The sequence below is a fragment of the Phascolarctos cinereus genome, unplaced genomic scaffold (genome assembly GCF_003287225.1).
Source record: "Phascolarctos cinereus isolate Bilbo 61053 unplaced genomic scaffold, phaCin_HiC Scaffold_4;HRSCAF=312, whole genome shotgun sequence".
NCBI classification, from domain to species: Eukaryota; Metazoa; Chordata; class Mammalia; order Diprotodontia; family Phascolarctidae; genus Phascolarctos; species Phascolarctos cinereus.
In genome coordinates, this window is record NW_027555847.1 from 28,070,080 (window position 1) to 28,094,517 (window position 24,438).

A 24,438-nucleotide genomic window follows, 5' to 3' on the forward strand; every position below is an offset into this window, starting at 1 on the left:
TTCAAAGAGGACCAATGGCATCACTCTGGGTAATATCTTAACTTGCACAGGAGTTGGATTTAAGTGAGGCAAAGCTGCACAGAGTCATCAGCCTCACTCTGTCTTTCAGAGTCATCAAAGTCCAGTGGCAAGACAAAAGTCAGAATGACTGGGGATGGCCCAGGATGCAGTGGATGATGTCAGCACCTTTGATGTTTGACCAAGCTTTACCAGGGGTGGGGAACCTGCAGCCTCAAGGCCCCATGTGGCTCTCTAGGTCCTCAAGTGTGGCCCTTTGACCGAATCTGAACTTGGACTCAGTCAAAAATCCATACCCAAGGAACTAGAAACCCACATGTGGCATCTAAGCATTCCATAGTAGCTGCTTGGCCATCTTCATTATCATTGGAATAAATTGTTCTTATCTGCCCATTCCACCAGCAGTTTTCACACCCCGCCTAATTCACCAAGTATGAGGCATGTCAGCTACTTTCAACCTGGCTTAACCCATCTGCCATGATGGTCTTACTGGGGTATGGCTGCTGCATATACTACAGCTTCTTGGAGTCACATGTGAGAGTTGTGTGCCAGCTGGACACCTAAGGTGGGTGAGCAGCCCTGAAAAAGGCTCAATAAACCCTCACGCCAGAGGTGCTAGCCCTCCCTGAACACCCCTCATACCTCAAGGACACGCAGGTTATAAATGGCCAAGCCAAGATTGTAACTCAAGTTTTCTGAGGCCCAATTGGATTCTTTTTTCCTTATATAACATTGGCTTCTCTAGTAACTGAGACTCACCCATATGACATTGTCAAAGTCTGGTACTTGTTCAAATAACTCTCCCTCACCAAGTGGTCCACCATTAGGAACATACTGAAGTGCATCAGGGGACTTGTCAAGGTCATGACACACAAATTTAGCAACAATTGTTTTATTTGCAATCACTTCAATGCCTCTATACCTTCAAAAATAGAGAGACATGCCTTCAGAATTAACATTCTTTAAAACTGTAGAAATTTTCCTAAGTATCCATCAATCTGACACTCTCCTAAGAAATAAAAGTACTATTACCCATGGGACAATGAAGAGACCCATAGTGTATGAGAGTGAATGAAAGAGTCCCTGCCCTCCAGGTGTTTACATTCTACTGAAATAAAATAAATCAATAAACCAAAAAGAAAATATTTCAGAAGAAATAGGCTTATGGCCATAATCATACAATGAAAAGTGCATTGCCTCTTATTTAGACTATAAGGTTCTTGAGGGCAAGGAGCGTGCAATTTTTTTCCTTCTTTGTATATCCAATGCTTAATAATAAACCCTAGGAGATAATGGTTACAATATATGTCCAATGAGGAACTTTAAAAAACAGGAATCAAAGATTTTATCAGGGAAATAGATGACTAAAAATGATGAGCTAGTCCTATGATGAGGGTAAAGGATGACAGGGGGAAATCCGAAGTACTCTACTGTTATCCTTCTAAGGCAAGGAAAGGCAAGGAAAGGCAAGGAAAGGCAAGGAAAGGCAAGGAAAGGAAAGGAAAGGCTCAGCATGGTAGATAGACCAGTATGGCAAATTTATGGGAATCCATGGATAAGTACCATAGAATGGGCAGATATGGATGAGTTTTGATTTACTAATGTTTTTAGCATTTAATTTAAGTCATTTAATTAATAATTGATTAAATCTGTGACTTCATTTAAAGCTTTGGAGGGGAAATTCATCTCAATGATATCACAGCTTCATCTAAATGGTTTTGTATATACAAATGATTGTAATGTAATGTAGCCTTAGAGTCCATTTTTTCACTTGGAGTAGTTCACAGAGACCTACAATTCAATTTAACAATTTAGCAAGTATTTATTAAGAACCTACTACATACAAGGTCCTGTGTGCTAGATGCTAGTGGTATGAGAGTAAGAATGAAAGAACCCCTGCTTTCAAGAAGCTTATAGTCTGCTGGCATGCAATAAAAAAACACCCAGGAAAATGTTTCCCAAAAGAAGACGAAGCCATAGCAAGATCATAGATTTAGAGTAGAGGGGCCCTCAGAGTTCACCTAGTCCAATCCCTTAATTTATGGATTATAAAATGAAGGTCTGGAAAAGAGAAGATTGGTCCAAGATGTGTCACACAAGTAATAATTGGTAACACTGTATTCCAAATCCAGCACCTCCAACTCCTAATCCAATGAGATTTATATTCTTCAGACTCCTTAAATCCTGTTGAGAACTGCTTAATTGAGGTATTAGGTTTTAAGACTTTCCTTTAGGGGAACCTACTTTATATGTGGAGAATAGCTCAAGGTAGTAGAAAGTCTCTGGGCCAGGGACATCAAATCCTCATCCATCTCAAACAACTTGTAGACCCCACATCTGCATTATGCTTCCATATCCCCCTTGGTCATCTGATAAATAATTTAATTAACAAGTCCTTGTGAGAGGAAACAATACACACACACACACACATATATATATTTATATATATGTATACATATATATATATATATATATATATATATATATATTTATATAAATGAGTACTACTCACTTAAAATGGCATATGAATAGGAACAAAGGAGGCAGACAGTGGAAATCCTCCAAGGTTAGAGTTTGGCAAGGTATGATCAGCAATAGAACAAGGGAAAAGAGGGTTTAAGAGTAGAAGGTAATATTGAATCAAACAGATCCAATAATGGATCAAGGTAGGGAAGAGAGTAGAGTATAACCAAACAAGGGCGATGACCTAAGAAAATCACAAGGAATGGAAGAATTAGTAGTCATGCAGACTTAGGAGGAGTGAGGAAGAGGATGAACTATAACGATCAAATAAAGGAAACTCAGAGTTCTTGAAGATGGAAGTAGAAAGAACACTTGTAAATAGATATTGCCAAGATCAAGGGTATGATCATCCCTGTGTGCAGCTGAAGCGAAATGGAAGAGTAAGTGATGGGAATTGAGAAGACTGAGGAAATGGGAAGTTAGAGCTTTTGAGGGAACACCAGTAAGTATGGTGAGGTCCCCTTAGAATGAGAGTAGTTAGGATGGAGAGAAAGACTGTGAACCAAGAACTCTCAATTCATTAAGGAATGATGCAGAATGTTCTGGGGGTCAGCATAAGGGAATCTGCTCTAGGAGACTCTGCATTTTGGGGGGGGGGGTTAAAGATTAATTTTTAAATTTTTTTAAAAAATTAATGTATTTATTTTTAGTTTTCAACATCCACTTCCATAAGCTTTTGAGTTTTAAATTTTCTCTGCTTTCCTCCCCTCTCCCCACACCAAGGTGGCATGCAATCTGATATAAGCTCTACATATACATTCTTATTAAACCTATTTTCACATTAGTCATGTTGTAAAGAAGAATTAGAATGAGTGGGAGGAACCACAAGAAAGAAGAAACACAACAAAACAAGACAAAAAAGAAAGAGAGCAAATAGTATGCTTCGATCTGCATTCAGATTCCACAGTCTTTGTCTGTGGACAGCATTTTTATCATGAGTCTTTTGAAGTAGTCTTAGATCCTCGTACTGCTGAGAAGAGCTAAGTCTATCAAAGTCAGTCATCACACAACCTGGCTGTTACTGTGTAAAATGTTCTCCTGATTTTACTCACTTCACTCAGCATCAGTTTATATAAGTCCTTCCAGATTTTCTGAAATCCACCTGCTCCTCATTTCTTATAGTACAATAATATTCCATTACATTCACACACCACAGCTTGTTTAGCCATCCCCCAGTTAATGGGCATTCCCTCAATTTTCAATTCTTGGCCACCACAAAAAAGCTGTTATGAACATTTTTATACATGTGGGACTTTTTCCCATTTTTATGCTCTTTTTGGGATACAGCCCTAAAAGTGCTATTGCTGGGTATGCACATTTTTATAGGCCTTTGGGTATAGTTCCAAATTGCTCTCCAGTATGATTGAATCAGTTCACAACTTCACCAACAATGCATTAGTGTTCTAATTTTCCCACTTCTTTCCCAACATTTATCATTTTTCTGTTTTGTCATGTTAACCAGTCTTATAGATATGATGTGGTACCTAAGAGTTTTGATTTCCATTTCTCTAATCAACAGCGACTTAGTGCATTTTTTCATATGATTATAGATAGCTTTAATTTCTTCATCTGAAAACTGCCTATTCATATCCTTTGACCATTTATCAATTGGGGAATAACTTGTATTCTTATAAATTCCATTCAGTTCTGTATATATCTTAGATATGAGGCCTTTATCAGAGACACTAGTTTTAAAAATTCTTTCCCATTTTACTGCTTGCCTCCTAATCTTGGTTGCATTGGCTTTGCTTGTGCAAAAACTTTTCAATTTAATGCAATCAAAATTATCCATTTTGCATTTCACAATGTTCTCTATCTCTTTTTTGGTCATAAAATTCTTCCCTTCTCCACAAATCTGACATGTAAACTATTCCTTGCTTTCCCAATTTGCTCATGGTATCAGCCTTTATACCTAAATCATGTACCCATTTTAACTTTATTTTGGCATACAGTGTAAGATGTTGGTCTATGCCCAGTTTCTGCCATACTATTCTTCCAGGTTTTGTCAAATAGTGAGTTCTTATCCCAGAAGTTGGGGTCTTTGGGTTTATCAAACAGTAGACTACTATAGTCATTGACTACTGTGTCTTATGTACCTAATCTATTCCATTGATCTACTCTACTTCTGAGCCAGTACCAAGTAGTTTTGATGATTGCTACTTTATAATACAATTTAAGATCTGGTATGGCTAGGCCACCTTCCCTAGCATTTCTTTTCATTAATCCCTTGATATTCTGGACCTTTTGTTCTTTCAGATGAATTTTGTTATTTTTTCTAGCTCCATAAAATAATTTTTGATTGGTATGGCACTGAATAAGTAAATTAATTTAGGTAGAATTGTCATTTTATTATATTAGCTCAGCCTACCCACGAGCAACTGATGTTTTTCCACTTATTTAGATCTGACTTTATTTGTGTGAGACCCTGTTTTTAATGCTAGACATTCCATGCCTGAATGGCACTAACTAGATGATGAGAGAATTTACAGGAAATAGTCAAGAAACTCAACTGATCCAGCAGCTACCTAACTGACTCAATCTTTCTTCTTCCTTTCCCCACCTCTTGAGCTCACCTGTACAAATACTTATCACAGAATCGTGGGTTATCATTGATCCCATGAATGTACACTATCACAGGAATAGCTGCGCAGTGCTGGTCTTCATCACGCGCCTTAATGGTAAAGAACTGAACACTCACAAAGTCAGTCTCCTCCAGATCCAGACGGTCAGCAATCATCACAGTTCCACCCTCCGGAACATCAAGACATTTCATTATGAAAAGGAATGGTATGTATTTCAAAATATCCTCCCTCACTACACACAAAAATCCTGGGAAATCTTTAAAGAAAGATCTGGTATAAATGAATATAATGGGGCTTTGGTACATGCCAAGATCACCTAAGATAGAGACATCCAAATAGGAGATGTGAGGGACCTGCTTCATTCTGCATTCATCTACCTCACAGGTGAGAGAAGCCTCTTTCCACTGGTTGACTAAATCATTAAAAACTACCAGACTGAATCTCTCTCTCTCTCTCTCTCTCTCTCTCTCTCTCTCTCTCTCTCTCTCTCTCTCTCTCTTTCTTACACACACACACACACACACACACCCCTCAGTGACATCCAGGAGTGAACGTCTCATTTACTCAATGCAGTAACTGAGAAAGAACTGAAGGCAGCTTCACCTCCCCTTAAGAACTGTGGCCCCAAGAGACAGGCTTGGGTTTTTGGTTTTGTTTCATTTGTCTTTTCCAGTTCTAGGTATATGGAGTCTCATGTCCTGGAGCTGGAGCTGGAGCCATGAAGACCTCGGAGCCAGAATTTCAGGCAAGATGTTGTTACATTACCAGTAGGAAAGTCTTTAGAAACCAGGGTCCAGGACACAAACTGAGGGTGGCTCTAGACTTGGAAATTGTGGGACTAATGTTGAATAGGTACTGAGTTAAGCTGTAAATTTAATGCGCTTCTCATCCAAAGAAACCGAGGAGGATTTAAGGATGGGGGATCGTGCCCCAGGTGGGGGGGGGGATGCTTGTATATTTGTGTTGTACTTTTGAAATAAATATTCCTTTGTAAAGACTAACTTGACTGCTAAATGATTAAAGGGAAATAGGGCACCAGACCCCTAAATTGCAGTAATACAACTGGTGCCCGTGGGAGCCAATGGAAGAGACCAGACACCTCCCAAGTTCCTTGACATTATCAGAGAACCTTAGGAGAGAGATGGCATGTAACAGACCTGGCCTCCGGGCATTGGAAACCAGAGAATCACTGTTACACCAACATTAATGGGGAGTCTGGAACAGGATTGAAAATTGATGAATAACTGTTGACTCCAAAAAGGCACTGGTTGACCCTACTAGCTTTTGGTATGACAGGAGTAGATAGAAAAGTTGTTGTTCAGTTATGTCCAACTCTTTATGACTTGATTTGGGATTTTCTTGGCAAAGATACTGGAGTGGTTTGCCATTTCCTTCTCATTTTACAGATGAGGAAACAGAGGCAAACAGGATTAAATGACCTGCCCAGGGTCACATAGCTAGTAAGTGTCTGAAGCCAGATTTGAACTCAGGAAGATGAGTTTTCCTGACTCCAAGCCCATCACTCTATCCATTGTGCTACCTAGCTACGAAAATGTGAAACAAAGTTTATTTTGGTGAAAAGCTATAGGTGCTATCTCAATGTTTTCATACCCTACTAGAAATAATTCCAGAGAATCACTTTGTTTCATCTATGGACAAACTAAAGTAGAAAGTTGAGCATTTACCTAGTGAATTCAGGCAGTGAATGATGTGCCTATGACTCATTCAGGCCCCCAGTTCCACCTAACCCTCCAGAACCATTTCTTAAGATAAGTTGTCTGACTAGGTGCTTTATAGTTTGATTTCACTGTCCTTGGACAGTTGAAGTTATTGAAAAAGCTGCCCTAATCCCAAATCTTTATTGTAAGGCATAAAAAAGAAAGGTCAAAGTCTTCAAGATTTTTTTTTCTACACAGAGAAAGGGAAAAAGATGGCAGGGTTGGAAGAGAAATAGGGAGAAGGAAAAGGGAAGGGATGAGAGGGAGAAACAGAGAGAAGAGAGGCAGAAGAAAGACTCCAACTGAATGAGGGTAAAAGCATTTATTAAGCACTTACTATGTGCAAAGCCCTGTCTTAAGTGCCAGAGATTCAAATAGAAAACTACAGTAGTCTCTTTTCTCATGGAGCTCATATTCTAATGGGGGACACAACACATATAGAAGGTTTCAGCTGCAAGTCAGAGAAGAACCCGTGGTCCTCAGGGTGCAGGGGCAAAGCAGATGGTAATGCATCATTTTAATGGCATTTCCTCTGATAAAATTATACCCATTTCTGACACTGAACCAGTGTGACAATGCCAAGAAATTGATTGATTTGGTCATTTTGACTTACTGCAGGCTGTCCACACAGTTCTTATGTTGGTAGCCATGAGTCTGGGAACTCCAGTTGAGAGTTTCCAGGAATCAGATAAGCTTGGGGAAAACAATGTTGAATTTCACTGAAACAAGAAGTTCTTATGGCTTGCTTCAGCCTGAATTAGAACCATTAGATTGTAAGCTCCCTGGGGATACAGATTGTTTTTCCTTTTTCTTAGAACAGTGCCTGGCATAGGGTAAACACTTAATAAATCCTTGTTTGTTGATTTTGATACCAGTTAAAAAATCTACCAGGCAACAAATATCATAAATCAGTACTTAAATTTTAGAGGGAGAAGGGTCCTTAGAGACCATCTAGTCCAAGCCTCTGATTTTGCACATGAGGCATTGAGGCAAGGAGTTAAATTACGCTCAACGTCACACAGGTACAGGCAGCTAGATGGTGCAGTGAATAGAGCACTGACCCTGAAATCAGGAGGAACTGAGTTCAAATCCTGCCTCAGTCCAAACACTTGACACTTACTATCTGTGTGACTCTGGGCAAGTCACTTAACTCCAATTGCCTAAAACAAACAAACAAACAAAAGTCACACAGGTAGGAAGCAGAAAAGCCAGCATTTGAAACAGGCCTTCAGACTCTATGGCCAGTACTTTCCCCTGGACAACACAACTTCCAAGACCCAAGACCAGTTCCTGCCCCACCTTTATCAATAGCAAAGTCCAGTTCAAAGGTGAGACGTCCCATCTGGTCTTCATGAGTAGCTCGGCAGGCACCCACAGTTTTCCCCAGCGGAGTTTCTTCAGCGAGCATGATGTTGCCTTCTGGAGGGGTTGTTGAGTTCACCAGGGTAGGAGTCAAGACTGCTTCTTCAATGTTAAATAAACTTACTTGAAGAAAAGAATATGAGAACACCATTGGACAGAGTATATGTCTTTTCTCTTTCCTTTAGAGAAAGGGTCTGGCACTGAAAATCCTTGCCCACCAGAATAGTTTTATCAGCAATTTGGTAATGACATGGAGCATGGGTAGGTTCCTTGTGGGGCAGAGAAGGCTAGAGATGCATCTTGACAACTCCAGCCAATGAATCAAAGGGCATATTGCCCTGGCAATGCATTCAGCATATATGACATCCTTCTAGTATAATATCAAAAGCTTTTTTCTCTTTAAAGATCTTTTGCTTTCAGTAAAATCCTTTTTATTTGGGGATTTTATATCCTAGATGTTTTTCCCACCTCTGAGCAAAAAAAAAAATTTAATCAATTTTTTTTGTTATAGTTTATGTTTATTTCCTCCCCACCCACTGCCACCAAAGGCTTTAGAATGCAACAATTTTAATAATGAATTTCATCTGATTCCATACTTAATTGTCAAGGCTGAAGTAAAATTACATATTTTTATTTCCTTACCTGCAGGTGAGAAAAGGGGCCTTATTGTTTACATTGATGAGGAAGACCTTTATGTTTCCCATGACGAAAAGTCCTCCCAGGTCAGCCACTTTAATAACCAGTGAAAAGCTAAACAAGCAAACACACAAAAGCAATAGGAAAGAGCATTTGGGAATGCAGGCATGCTCTCGTCTGGGTCTGCACACAAGACTGGTCCAGCTGTTTGGGCCAAATTCACCAGTCAACTGCATTGATCAAATCCATCAAAAACTTGCCCAAACACATGGCTTATACCACGTTTGAACTGAGCAACATTCTATGTAGTCAAATCAGTTGAGCATAGTGGAGTACCAGGGCTTTAACTATCAAGGTACAAGTGAAACATGGCCCCACAGTGCCATCATGCAGTACCTTTCTTACTGGTCTGCCTCAATGAATCTGCAGAATATCTAACCCCAGGGGTAACATACCCACACTCCTGTCTCGATAGTATACCTCTCCCAAGTCCCCTGTTCTCTTAAGCCCCACATTATGTGAGGGCACAATTCACAGGTGATTGTCTCCCTCTTCTCCTGGCACAGATATACCTCTATGGCCTCCAAGGTCCCTTCCAAGTTGAAATTTACAATCCTTTGACCTGTAAAATGGGGGAGTTTAATAGAATGTTATTTTAGGTGCCTTTCCACTATAAGTCCCATGAGGCAGAGGCAGCTGGGTGGTTCAGTGGATAGAGCACTCATCTGGAATCAGGAAGACCTGAATTCAAACATGGCCTCAGACACTTATTAGCTGTGCAAGTCACTTGCACCTCTGTTTGCCTCAGTTTCCTTAACTATAAAATGGGAATAATAATAATAATAGCACATACCTCCCAGTGTTGTTGTGAGGACAAAATGAAATAATGATTGAAAAGTGCTCAGCACAGTGCCTGACACAGAGTAGGCACTCTATAAATGATTATTTCCTTCTTTCTCAATCATGACTTTTCACAGGTTCATAGGCTTATATCAAGAACCTCAGAGATTACTAACCCAACTCTCTTATCTTGCAGTGAGGAAATAAGGACCAGAAACAAGGCAACTTGACTAATATCACATAGAGAATAAGTGGCATGCAGGGTCATAATTAGAACCCAGGTCCTTTGATTCAAAATCCAACTGTCTTGTTCAATGCCCTCATATGACAGCTAAAAAACACTGAGGCTCAGAGAGATAGTGAGTCACAGAGCCAGGATTTGAACCTGGGTCATCTGAAGCCAAATCCAGCTCCCATGCCACCAGCCCACACTATTTCCTACTGGGACACTAAGCCAGGTATTTTTTTTAGAATCAGTCTTCTAGCCATTAATCCTCCAAGCTCAGACCTTTCAATATCAAAAACTGATTGACAAGAGCAAAGGATTTTGCTTCAGAAACTCTTCTGAATAGGGTGACGATTAAGGAGAGAGATCCAAAGGGTAGGATGATTAATGGGATTCCATTTCAGCAGAGCTGGTTATAGATTTGGAGGAGGAGAGCGCAGGCTATGGGGAAGCTGGATGTTTCCTAATAGGAAGATTACTGTTTGGCTCATTAACATGAGGAACTATGCATAGATGATACTGCTGATTGTTATTGGCCTCTCCCCTCAACTCCCAGGTGCACGGTTTGGTGGCTAGGCTGTTTCCCAGGAAACAGGATTCTATCTACGAGGGCCAAGGAAAGAGACAAGCTCAGCAGTTATCTGGATAATCATATTGATTTAGACAGCAGATCTGGATAATTTGGAGCAAAAGAAACAAAAGAAACAAAAGAACAAAATCCCAAACCTTGCTTATTTCTATAGGGGCAAAATGATCTCAACCACCCACCTCCTAATAGAAGGGGAATGGACACGAGGTACAGAATGGCACTTTTTGGGACAAGGCAAATGTTTGGATTAGCTTGACTCTACCGATTTGTTACAATGATTGTGTCTTCTTTTTTTGTTTGGGGTGGGGTAAAGGGGGTATGTTGAGAGGGCCACCAAAAAAAAAAAAAAAAGGAAAGAGGGTCATTGAAGTATTTAAAAGCACATGGATGTGCACATACTCATGAGAACTAAAGGAAGCAGAAAAGTAAGCAAAAGTAAAGAAAACAACTTTGAATATGACATGTTGGATTCAAATCAATGAGCATTTATTATATCCTTTTAACAAGCTATACACACAGGAGATTTGTGTTTTCACATTTAATCGTTTTCTGTCCATATACTTTATATATGGAAATATTATTTTTTGGGGGGAGGAATTCATTAAACCCAGACTTTTTTTAAATTTAAATAAGGAAAAATGTAATTAATTGCATAGACAGTATCTAGATATTGCTGTTGTTCAGTATATGACTCTTTATTAACCAGTGAGCCATACTGTCTAGAGGGTTTTTCTTGGCAGAGGTATTGAGAGTGGTTTGCAATTTCCCTTTCCAGTGGACTAAGGCAAATAGACATTAAGTGACTTGCCCAGGGTCCCACAAATAGTGTTCCAACTTGGGTCTCCTGACGCCAGCCCCAGAACTCTATCCACTGAGCCACCTAGCTGCCTAATAGCTAGCCAATTACACTCTAACTTAAACCCAAAGTACTCCAATAATTCAGCCCAGAATGATGTTTTTTTACTCAAGATTGTTTAGAAAAAGACATCGTTCTGCAGGATTTCACAAGTTTTCCCAAAATAAAATGATTACTAAGAAATGACATTTGTATAACCTTTAAAGTTCTCAAAGCTTTTTTACATATTATCTTGCTTAAGCCTCAAACCAAGTCCCTGAGGTAGATGCTGTAATTATTCACTTCTGGGATGTATGTTTCTTGAAGGCAGGGACTCTGCATTTCTATGTATTGTATGTATGTAGCACATAGTAAAGCACTAAATAAATGCTTATTGATTAGTTAATTACCAGAGGTTCTTTATCTCTAAGGTTGCTCTGCTGCCTTAGGAAAGTCAATTAACCCTCCTAGGGCCTCAGTTATCATCTCTCCTGTAAAATGGGAGGTTTCATTAAATGATCTCTGAGATTCCTTCTAGTACCAAATCCATGATCTCCAGCTTATAGTTGAGTCTCCAATAGATCTAGTGACTTGCCTAGGGTCGCACAATTTGTAATATCAGAGGTGGAATTTTAACTCAGTTCTTCCTGACTCTAAAGTCCAACTTCCTTCCCATGGCACCATGCACACTGAGGCACCTCTGGCCAGATTCTGACAAATGTAAATTCATGGTAAAAATTGTTTTTATCTAATAAGACTAAAAATTATCAATTAGAAAAACATAATGAACCAGCTAATGAATAAGAGCCAGTTATAATCCTCCAACTACACTTCATCTAGCTCAATGAAGACCGAGTATTTTATTGAAGGGATAGGAAGGTCCTAATGAGCCATTCCAATATTTTCATCAGAAGCCAAACAATGGGGATGCCATTGCTGCTGCTATCTCCCTGGAAGGGATGAATTAACAAGAGTAAATGAAGCAACACCGAAATTTCTCTACCCCTACTTAAAGGTTCAGTGATCCTAGAACCTATTAAAGCCCCAAAGTCAAAGAAAGAAGGAAAAAATAATGAGCACTCTGTTGATCTTTATTGGGAATTCTGCATGAACAATTAGCAAAAGAATTGTGGATTCAAATTTTACAAATGGGTAATTCAATTATTCAGTGCAATAAGCTCCAATTTCTCAGAACCTAAGGAAGGGAAAGGGTCTCACTTGGATTTGTATAAAGAAAGATCAATTTTTAAAAAATAAGTTGTTATTAGTGAACTTTTTTGCCATTAGTTCATGCATTTTTAAATTATAATGCTTTATTTCAACCTGAACTTCTTATTTTATTGGTGGAGATAGAGCCAAGTGGAGAAATTCCTTCTACCAATGCAAACTGGCAACTTTACTGCAACTTACAATCGTAGACAACTGAAATGATTATAATTTTGAAAACAAACATATGATTCTTACTGTCCAAAAAAAAGTCAAGGGATAAACAAGGAAAAGAAGGAATGAAGGAAGAAAGAAAGGAAGGAAAGAAAAAAGGAAGGGAGGAAGGAAAAAAGAAAGGGAAGAAGGAAAAAAGGAAGGAATGGGGGAAAGAGAAATTATATTAGCATTTCACAAATATTATATCATTTTATCCTCATAACAATGTTATTATTGTCTCCATTTTATAGTTGAGGAAACTGAGGCAGACTGAAGTTAAGTTGACTTGCCCAGGGTCACACAATTAGTAAATGGTTGAGGTGAAATTTGAACTCAGATCTTCCAGACTCCAGACCCAGCACTCTATTCACTGGGCCACCTAGCTGCCTCTCTATAAGATACTATTTATAATCCTCTAAACAATACACAAGAAGAGCAAAGATGAGGTGGAACTCTTCCCCCATGGATGATTCTCAGGGGACTTGGGCAAAAGCTCTGAACCTGGAAGCCAGAAAGACCTGAGTTCAAATCCTACCTCAGACACTTAGTAGGTATGTAAAGCACTGAACTTCCAAAATGAGGGGGTTGCCTTTGATTACTTCCAAGAACTTTTGGAGCTCCAAATCTATGATTCTATAAGAGTGGCACAGGATGGGTAAGCATGGATATATTGCAATTTGCACTGTTGGCAGGAATATACCTGCTGATGAGAGTGAGAATTCATTGAACTATAGCAGTAAACACAAAATGAAAATAAAGGATTTTGATCATCCATTTTCATTTTTCTCTGGGTTTTCTTTGTAGTTGAGAATATGGGTAACATCTTTTGGTTAAGAAGCAAATACCACTGTAAATTAAGGAATTTTGTAGCAAAAAATAGATAAAAAGGCCTGTTTGGTGCCTTGAGGCCCAAACCCATTCTTCCTGTTTGCACAAAAGTCTCTGCTAAGGCCTGGATGCTAAGGCTGTTAACATGCAGGTAAGGTGAGCAAGGAATGTGACATCCTCAACTGGCCAAGGTTGTGAAATCTCAGCTCAGGCTCACTACAGATTGGGTTTGAATGGTTATCGCTACATTATCATTTTCTGTAAAGTACCCCGAGACCTAGAAAGCTCCTAAAAATCAACATTAAATAAGAATAATAACAGTGGGCAATGCTTCCCCATTTGGCATTTGCGATTCTACAGAGAAAACTTGAAGATATTGGTCTGGTAAATTTTAAGGTTCATTGGACTATAATGGAATGTTTCTGTCCATAGCCATTCTTACAAAACAAGACTCCATTCTCTATCCATTGAGGAATGGAAAAAGAAATGCTTACACTCTCCCCGGCCCATGGACTTCCATGGAGATTGGGGAAAGAGCACATCCAGCCTTCATTCTATGCACTGCTGTGGTGGGGACTGAGTTCTAAATGGGATAGATGAAGCTAAGGTGGGAAAATAAATTTAATCATATATTTAGAGTTAGGGGAGACAGCAGAGACTATCTAGTGCTGCTCATTCAAGTTACAAATGAGGAAACTGAAGTTAGAGGTTCTAAATGACTTGCTCAATATCACAGAATAGATTGGTTACAAAGGTCACCTATATGTTGTATCTCCCTCCCTCCCACTCCCATACACAAATGAACTGTGGAGGACAGGGACTATTTTGTTTTATTTTGTTTTGTTTTGTTTTGTCTTAGGATCTCTAGAACTCAATCATAGTCCTTTGCACAGAGAAAGTGCTTAGTAAATGTTTATTGAATTGAATCGTCAGGATTTGAACCCAAGCCTTTGATTCCATATCCAACATGTTTTACTGCACTTTCTACAAAAGTCAGCAGTAGCAAGAATACAGGCAGTCAAATAATGACTTTATTCTCAATATCCCCTATTGGTATTAAAAGCATCGATAGAATGGGAGTGAAGCAAGGGATCATGGGAAAAGTACAGAAAAGGGAAATTTCCACAAAAGGAAACAACATTTAGACTGGACAAAATCTGTCTACATTCTTTACCTTTTGGGTCCTCTGTTGAAGTCAAAAGTCATTGTTGTAGATATGGTTCCAATGCTGTCTATGGCGAATCCTTCATCCTCTGGGAAAATGAAGTACTATTGGGTGATAAATAGTCAAGTCAAGTCAATAAACATTTATTAAGCACCTGCTATATGCCAGACATTATGAAAAGTGCTGCAGTTACAAGGAAAGGAAGAAGAAAGTCCCTGACCTCAAAGAACTTGTAGTCATTTGGGAGGAGATAGCACACAAACAACTACAAAGATATAAATAGGGCAAATCTTGGAAAGAAGGCAACTACCAGTAAGGGGAGCCAGGAAAGGCTTCCTATGAAAGAGAATTTTAGCTGAGACTTAAGGAAGCCAGGGAAGCCAGGAGGTGGACATGAGGAGGAAGAGCATTTCAGGCATGGGGGAACAGCTGGGGAAAATGCCCAGAGTTAAGAGATGACACGTCTCATGTGAGGAACAGCCAGGAGGCCCACGTCACTGGATTGTACAGTAAGTTGTTAGAAGAGAGGTGTGAGAAGCCTGGGAAGATAGGAAGAATTTAGGTTATGAAAGGCTATTAAAAGCTGAACAAAGTTGGCTAACCTGATGGAAAAGGAAAATGGCAAATGCTGAAGGGGATATGGAAAATAGGGACACTAGGGGCAGCTAGGTGGTGCAGTGGATAGAGCACCGGCCCTGGATTCAGGAGGACCTGAGTTCAAATCTGGCCTCAGACACATAACACTTACTAGCTGTGTGACCCTGGACAAGTCACTTAATCCCATTGCCTAGCCCAAAAAAGAAAAAAAAAAATAGAGACACTAATGCTCTGTTGGTGAAGTTCTGAACTGGTCCAACCATTCTGGAGAACAATTTGGAACTATGCCCAAGGGATCCAGTAATATTACTACTAGGTCTTTATCCCAAAGAGGTCAAAGGAAAAGGACCCATATGGACAAAAATATTTGTTAACAGCTCTTTTTGTGGTAGCAAAGAACTGGAAATTGAGGGGATGCCCATCAACTGAGGAAGGCTGAACAAATTGTAGTATATGATGGTGATGGAATATTATTGTGCTAGAAGAAATGATGAGCAAACACTTTCAAAAAAAAAACCTGGGAAAATTTTTAGGAACTGATGCAAAGCAAAATGTGTGGAACTAGAAGTGCATCGTAACAGTAACATTGTAACAATCAGCAACTGTGAAAGACAGCTACTCTGATCAATACAATGATCCATGACAATTCCAAGGAACTTATGATGAAATACTACCTACCTCCAGAGAGAGAACTGATGAACTCTAAGGGGAGATTGAAGCATATTCTTTCACTTTATTTTTCTTGGCTCTTTTTTTTTTAACAATATGGCTAATGTGGAAACACGTTTTTAATGACTTCATATGTATAATATTTCTTGTTTTCTTAATCAAGAGGGGAGGGGCAGGAAGGAGAATTTGGAACTGAAAATGAATTATTTTAAAAAATAAATTTTAAATATAATTGGGAAATGTATAACAAAATAAATTAAAAATATAATACATTTTTAAAAGCCAAACATATTTGATGCTAGAGGAGATAGGAAGCCACTGGAGTTTACTGAATAGGGGAGTAACATAATCAGACCTGTACTTTCAAAAGATTGATTTGGTAGCTGGGTAGAGAATGGACTTGAGACAGGGAGGCCAACCAGTCCGCTATTATAATAGTCCAGGCATGAGGTCATAAGGGACTGTACCAATGTGGTGGCAAAGTCAGAGAAGAGAGGGCATAAGCAACAGATGTCATCTAAGCAAAATCAACAGGGTTTGCAATGCAGTGGATATGAGTGGAGGATGAGAGAGAGGAGGAGTCAAGGATTACACCTAGGTTGCAAGCTTGATTGACTGGGAGGATGGCAGTGCCCTTAACAGTAATAGGAGGGCAGCTAAGTGGAGCAGTGAACAGAGCACCAGCCCTGAAATCAGGAGGACTTGAGTTCAAAACCTGCCTCAGACACTTGACACTGTGACCCTGGGCAAGTCACTTAACCCCATTGCCTAGCCAAAAAAAACAAAAACAGTAATAGGGAAGTTAAGAAGAGGGGAGGGTTTATGAATCCACTTATGGACATGTTAAGTTCAAGATATCCAAGGCACATTCAGTTCAATATATCCAACAAGAAGTTAAATAAGGAAGAAATCAAGCACCACAGGTATTACCAAACATCCTCTGATGTAGATTACAGTCCCTCAAAGATAGGACAATCCCCAAGCTATATAGCATATTTTTACCTCTTTCCTTCCCTAGAGGTCTCCAGGCAGTGACTTGATAACCACTTATTATATCTACTGTAGAGGGAATTCTTGTTCAAGTATAAAGGTTGGACAACATGGCATCTGGTGTGTCTTCCAACTCGAAGACTATGTGAGTCCATTTCCCCAAAACCTAACACAGAGCTAAACTAAATACACACTCAAAAACTGTTTGTTTGTTCACCATGGAGATGATTGGATGGAAGCGTGACAGAGTAGAAAGAAAGCTGGCCTCGAAGTCACAAAAACCTGGGTTCAAGTACTGGATTGTGATCCTGGGAAAACATAACTTCTTAAGATCCCCAAGCAACCCTCTGGGCTCCTTATGCTGCAAAGCAGGTGCTGCTTTGGTGAAGGGAGGCCTTCATGGACAGCTCCCTGTACCAATGAATTCACAAGTCTAGTCCAAGGAAAGATAGATATGCAGTTAACAAAACACCATGTCAAGATTATTAGAAAGAGCAAGTTCTTCACTAGCCTCAAAGTATTATCTAAACATCAGCTGCTTTCTAGTCTGAATAAAGTACAAATAAAGTTAAACATAGCAAGTGGAATGCTAAATTCTTGACACCCAGGCAAAGGCCAGATCTACACGCAAATTATGAATACTGCAATCATAAATTTAGGTCATCTGGCCCAACCCTATTGTCTTATAAACAAGGAAACTGAGGCCTGAATTTCCCAAGGTCATACAGGTAGTAGGTACCAGAGCTGGAATTTGAACCCAGGTCCTCTGACACAAATTCTGCTACTTCATTCTACCCCTCAATGATGTCCACACCCAATTAATTGTATGTTTTTTGTAGTTTGGAGATTAAAAAAATAGGCAATCCACCTATCATAAGATTATACACAATGAGTCAAAAAAAGACATTAGAGATCATTGAGTACAACCCCCTTTTTTACAGATGGGGAAATGGAGGCAAAGAGAAGTGTAGTTATTTGCCCAAGGTCACACAGATTCTAAGTGGCAGGGCCAAAATTTGAACCCAGTGCCTATGTTCCAAATCTCTTTCTGCTGCACACATCTATGCATGATATATGAGAGAATCTTTTCCATCATTCAGCTATGATGGAGGAGGAATTTAAGTGAGCAGACCAGCATTAGGGCAAGGTGTGGAGGACAGAACAGGAAATCAAGGAAAGCTAATGATCTCGCCTGTGGATTCAGATTCTCTTCAATCCAGCCAGGACCAAGCAAACCACTTAGCCGAGAAGAGCACATGGATAAGGGGACACCTCGATCTCATTCCTTCACAAGCATTCATCTTTCTCTCTGGAAAACTCCTTCCTACTGAGGCTCAATACTATGGCTTCAGTCCAAAAGGAGAAATTTGCCCCTTGTACAGCTGTCAGAGCTGTAGACAGAACTATGGTCCTGGAGTCAGGACATTGTTGTTCAATAAGAACGACTCTTCATGAACCCATTTGGGGTCTTCTTGGCAGATCAGATAATGGAGTGGCTTGCCATTCATTTCCTTCTCCAGCTCATTTTACAGATAAGGAAACTGAGGCAAACAGCACTAAGTGACTTCCCAGTTTCACACAGCTAGTATCTGAGGCCAGATTTGAACTTAGGTCTTCCTGACTCAGGGCACCACCTAGCTACACAATTAATCAATTTATGGATCCATAATTCCATTTAAATTAATGAAATTTTAATTCATGCAGTTCTTTTCCAGATATCCATAGAAGTTATACAGAACTGACATCCAGCCTGCAGGAAAGGAGCAAATGCTAAATAGGTTTCTGATGATGAATTTTACCTCAAAGAAAACAAGTTCTTAAAACTGCCTATTCCTATACTCCTTTTTATCATTTTAAATGAAAACTTCTAAGTCTAATGGGAGAAACTTCCAAACTAGTCAAATGATTATGAAAGAAGTCTTCCAGACTGTATTGTTATATTGTATTATAATTATACTATATTTGTCATAATATTATATATGTAATATTATATATGTAATATAATATAGTATATAGTATATTATACATAATATATAGTATGTAATATATACTATATTATATGTAATAATATATAATATACTATAGTATAACCAATGTTATACTATAACAGTTTATTTTTTTAATATTGTTGTAAAAGATGATATTGATGACATAAAACAAATATAGATGTAGAGGTGAATGTACCTGCACAATGATCTCTGATTTGCCATGTAAAAGGTCTTAGATTAATCATCATCACATCAGTCTCAAAAGTCCATGGCACAGTAGATTTATTGAATATAGCACCACCTAATTCCTATCCGCCTAGCCCACACTCCACAGGTATGGATCACCGAAAAATAACTTGTGTAGATTACATAATGGAAGTCTCTTTGGACCGTGGGCATAGTCCTATTATGTTGTATATCTACAGTTATTGAGACTCCGTGTGCTTGAGTCAGGATTGCAACATTGGTTTCTTTGGGTCAGAGTATAACTGCAAACTCTAACAACAATTATGTGAAAGACTTTAAGTGTGGCATGATAATATCAATCTCTTGTATTTCAATTGGACATGCTGATTTATAATAACTTGTAAAATTTCATTGACTTATTTTTATGGTTCTTTTCCAGATCATCTTGATCAAATAATCTTAACAAATAATATTAACACTGTCAAGATTAAGTGTTTCCTACAGGAAGAGAGGCAGAATTTTGATGATTCTTCTAAAGGATTGTGCAGCTATGGTTTAAAATTTGGCCTCTCAGATTCTATTGTCCAGCATGTAAGGTTTTTTTTTTCATTATTGAGTCTAAATTCAGATGTCATCTGCCCTGGTTTTAAAGTTGTTTAACTTTGTAATTATTCTTTTCACCAATAATTTCTCAAGGAACTACCTCAGTCAGGTTTCCCAAAAGCCCTTCAAATTGATTCATTTTGGCCACTTTCGTACAATGCCAGTCTTATGTTTGTACTGAGAGGGAAATGGAGTTCCAGTTTGGTACACTGAAATAATTTCATTTCATATGACTAACTTAAAATGCTTTCTTTCTGGAAAGAATTTCCTAGTAATAATAAATAATTGAATATTTTCCCTTTTGTCCCTTTGATATTGGAAAAATAGATAGTCTTAAAAGGTACCTTTTAGAGGTAGGCCATTTCTACTGGTGGGAAATAAAGAATGCTTAATTAGAAAAAAAAAAGATTGATGTCTAGCCATTCTGCAGTACAAAAGAGTCTGACCTTAATAAACAATAATAACATGAAACTCTGTCACAAACAAAGCTATAATAAGGGTGGGACCTGGGTTTGCCCCAGGGCTCCAAATTTAGAAAGCACTGATCACATATGCTGCTCTTTAGTAGATAGAAACAACAGTCAACACTTAATGAGAATAATTTGTTAAAATGATAGTTACTAGATCACCAAACATTGCTATAAATTCACTCACTGCCATTTACTTTTCCTACTAATGGATTCCCATATGTGTCCTTGGGGTCTCTGTCACATCAAGCACGTGAGTGGTATCCCAACTCCCTTGTGATACTTGTCCCAGGCATAGCTTGTGGTATTCGTAATTGCAGCTCTGTATGACAGAGAGGAAGAGAGAGACAGAGACAGAGATAGAGATAGAGACAAAGATAGAGACAGAGACAGACAGAAAGATAGAGACAGAGAGAGGGGCAGAGACAGAGAGAGACAGAGAAAGAGAGAAGTACCTTTTGTAAGGTCCCAGACACAGACATCCCTATGTATGTTTCTAACTACTAAAGGAATTGCTACAAAAAATTAGATGTTTCTCCATGGTTGGGGCAATGTAGAAGGCAGCATAGTGTCTAGGAAACAACATGGTGTCAGAAGCCCTTGGTTGAAATCCCACCTTGTAGCTATGTGACAGTAAACAAGTCATGTCACCTTTGAGCTTTATTTTTTCCTCACCTGAAAAGGGGGAGAGGGGGATGGCGCAGGGAGAAAAGGAGATAAAATTACCTGCACTACCTCCCTCACAGAGTTATTGTGGGGAAAGCACACTGGAAATTGTAAAGGGCTACAGAAATGTGAGTTTTTATTTTATCAGCTAAATACTTGGGAACTGTTTAGCAGTTCATAAAATAAGGTCTTCCTTTTTTTTTAACCTCTTCCAATTGATGGTGGTAGTACTCAATGGCAATGAAATTATACATCTATAGCATAGAGAGTCTTGTTGCTTAGCAACCAGAAAGTAGCTGGGAAAGCAATAAAAAGCCAGCTCAATGAATTATCGATGGGGTAAGAGGCCAACACAAGTAGACAGAAATGAACTCATGCCTGTGCCAGTCGACTTACATTCATTCTTCAGGCTGAAATATCTACAAAAGCTAATGAGCCCAACACATAGTTAATATTAGCCTTTTATCAGAAGCCTAAGGACTGAAGAGATAACACTGAAAGCCCACTAGGATACTCTCCTTGGGGTATATGCAAAAGTAAAAAGTGATCGGTGAGCTTATCCTCTAGTGAGATCCCTGCCACCATTTTGTGTGGGGTCAAAATTAGGTTCCATTGCAGTCCCTTATTTGAGCTACTCATCAAGAATTATTTGCTATCTAGGAACTTGGGGGATTTAAAAGTGCCAAAGCCTAGCCTTCAGGCTAAATACAAGTGATAAAAGTTAAGACCACCCTGCAACATCACACTAGCTTGGTGTTCTCCAGAGAGCAATTGTAGAGATCCAACTTCAGCCTTTATGGCTCAAGACAAGGGGGTGGAGTGAGAACAGTTTCCTAGGAGGGAACTTTGCAAACCCAATCACTTGCATAGTGTCTTTCTTGCATAGATCATTCAGATATTCCAATATATTCATGATCTCTAAAATGAGGATATTCCTTCCAACCATGCAGATCCTGACCTAACCAGGCTTGCTCATCCCATGCAGCTCTTGACCATGTCATCCCCCAAGTTCACCCCTGGAGGTCCACCTGAAATCCTGGGGGAAAGGAGGAAGCTTCTTCACTTCCTCTTGACAGCCAAAGAATATCAATGGAGCACTCAGGTTATCCATCAGTTAGCCCTCACTGTTGTCACTCAATCAGCACATTTTCTTTTTCACTCCTATGTTTCTTTCATGACATCCTTAATTCTGGCTGTTTTTCATAATACCTGGCTTGTTGTATATTACATTATATTTGTTCCCACTATGTGCTTCTCCATCATCCCTTAACATCACGAAGAGTGTTCTGCTTCTAGAATGACTAACAGAGTGCGGAAAAGGAGGCAGAGTATTCCTTACACAAAATAGGCATTTGTTAAGAGCAATATAGATTGAATTACAAAATTCCTGCAGTGTGGTATGATGGATAGAGCACTAGACTGGGAGTGAGGAAGTGTTGCTCAGTCTTTTCAGACTCTTCATGACCCCCATTTGGGATTTTCTTTTGCAAAGATACTGGAGTGGCTTTCCATTTCCTTCTCCTGTTTATTTTACAGATGAGGAAATTGAGCCAAACCAGGTTAAGTGACTTGCTCAGGGTCACACAGCTAGTGTCTGTGGACAGATTTGAACTCATGAAGATGAATCATCCTGACTCCAGGCCCAGTGCTCGATTCGCTACAGTGCCACCTAGCGGCCCATGGGTAGAGATAAACAATCCTTAACTCTTAGGAAGTATGCTGGGCATAAGTAACTTGTTCAGGTCTCATGGTCAACTGCTAGGCCAGGCTGCTTACATGGTCAAAACCTACATTATCCAGCTACGCAGAAACAGCTCCAAACTGGAAATAAGAGGGGGGGTTTTTTTAAGTTTTTTAAGTGCCCCTGGTTACCAAAGAAGATGCTCTGAGTAATAATTATATAGAAACAAGTGAGTGAATCCAGAGATTACACTCAGCCTTCAACGGGTCATTTCATTAATGAGAAGGCAAGGAGTCTCCCTACTGCCTGGAAAGTACAGAGAAGAGAAAGGAGAAAGAAAAGCTGAAGGAGCAGGTGGGAAGCATAGAACGAGTCACAGGCCATGACAAGATGAGAGAACTCCAGCCTCTTACCAGAGAAGAGGGAAGAAGGATGGCGAGAGGTGGCCTTCCAGCCAGTCAGGGTTAAAAGGAGGGAAGAAGAGGGAGTGCCAAGCTGCTCCCCCCATGACCCTCCATCTCCATCTCTGGGCCTTCTCCCTCGCCATTCCACAGCTGGAAGGCTCCCTCCTCACCTTAGCTCCTGGCTACCCTGGCTTCCTCCAAGGCTCCAATCCTCCCTTCTGCAGGAGGCCCAGCCTCATTTGCCTCACTTCTGGTGCCTTCCCTCTGGGACTGTCTCACATTTACGCTGCATGTGTTTCCTAGGTACACACACTAGGTATATGTCATAACTCTCATTAGAATGTGCTCTTCGAGGGCAGCGACTGCCTTTTACCTTTCTTTGTTTCCCCAGGGGTTAAAAGGGACGATGTTATCATCTTAAAATTGCTCAGATTCTTTCAGCATGAATCCTGTCTGTGGATGCCCGCGACACCCAGAAAAAAGCCTGGTCAGTTGTTCCAGACAACCATGCCTCAAGTAACAGTTTTGTCTTTGTTTCCTTGGGCTCTAACAAAGAGTAGGAGCTTAATAAATGCTTATTGAATTGAGTGAAACAAGGCATGGTGACACACCCTCATGATCCCTGTTACTGGGGAAAGTTAATGCTGGTGGACAGTTTGAATTTGGAAGTCCTGAGGTGCAAGACAGCTAAAGCTGATTAAGTGTCCACCCTAAGGCTGGTACCAGCAGGATGAATTCCCAGGAATGGGGTCCACCAGGATGCACAAGGAGGGGCAAAGCAGCCCAAATCAGAAGTAGAACAGGTTAGAACTTCTGATCAGCAGTGGGGTCAGGTCAATGGGCGGCAGCTGCATTTCCAGCATGGGGAGGTGGGCAGTGGAGGGCAGAGGCAGAGAGACAGACACAAACACAGAGACAGAGATACAGAGACACAGAAAGAGAAGAAGCAGAGGAAGACGAGGAGGAAGGAAGGAAGGAAGGAAGGAAGGAAGGAAGGAAGGAAGAAGGAAGGAAGGAAGGAAGGAAGGAAGAAGGAGGGAGGGAGAGGGAGGGAGGAAGGGAGGGAGGGAGGGAGGGAGGAAGGAAGGAAGGGGAGGGAGGGAGGAAGGGAGGAAGGGAGGGAGGGAGGGAGGAAGGAGGAAGGAAGGGAGGAAGGAAGGAAGGGAGGGAGGAGGAAGGGAGGGAGGGAGGAGGGAGGAAGGAAAGGAGAGAGGGATGGAGGGAGGGAGGAAGGAAGGGAGGAAGGGGAAGGAGGAGAGAGGAAGGGAAAGGAGGGGGATGGAGGAGGGAGGGAGGGAGGAAGGAAGGAAGGAAGGAAGGAAGGAAGGAAGGAAGGAAGGAAGGAAGGAAGGAAGGAGGAGGGAGGAGAGAGGAAGGAAGGAAGGGAGGAGAGGGAGGAGGGAGGAAGGGAGGAGGAAGGGAGGGAGAGGAGGAAGGAAGGGA

At 40.1% G+C, this 24,438-nt stretch overlaps 1 protein-coding gene across 1 annotated transcript in view; it reads right to left on the reverse strand.

Moving 5' to 3' along the window:
• LOC110200983 (cadherin-related family member 3-like) overlaps nucleotides 1-24,438 on the reverse strand; it is a 90,908-nt gene that overhangs the window by 30,004 nt on the left and 36,466 nt on the right. Inside the window, 4 exon segments of the mRNA XM_078151677.1 lie at nucleotides 778-940; nucleotides 5,115-5,355; nucleotides 8,141-8,322; nucleotides 8,846-8,953. Of these exon segments, the coding sequence (XP_078007803.1) occupies nucleotides 778-940; nucleotides 5,115-5,355; nucleotides 8,141-8,322; nucleotides 8,846-8,953 (694 nt within the window).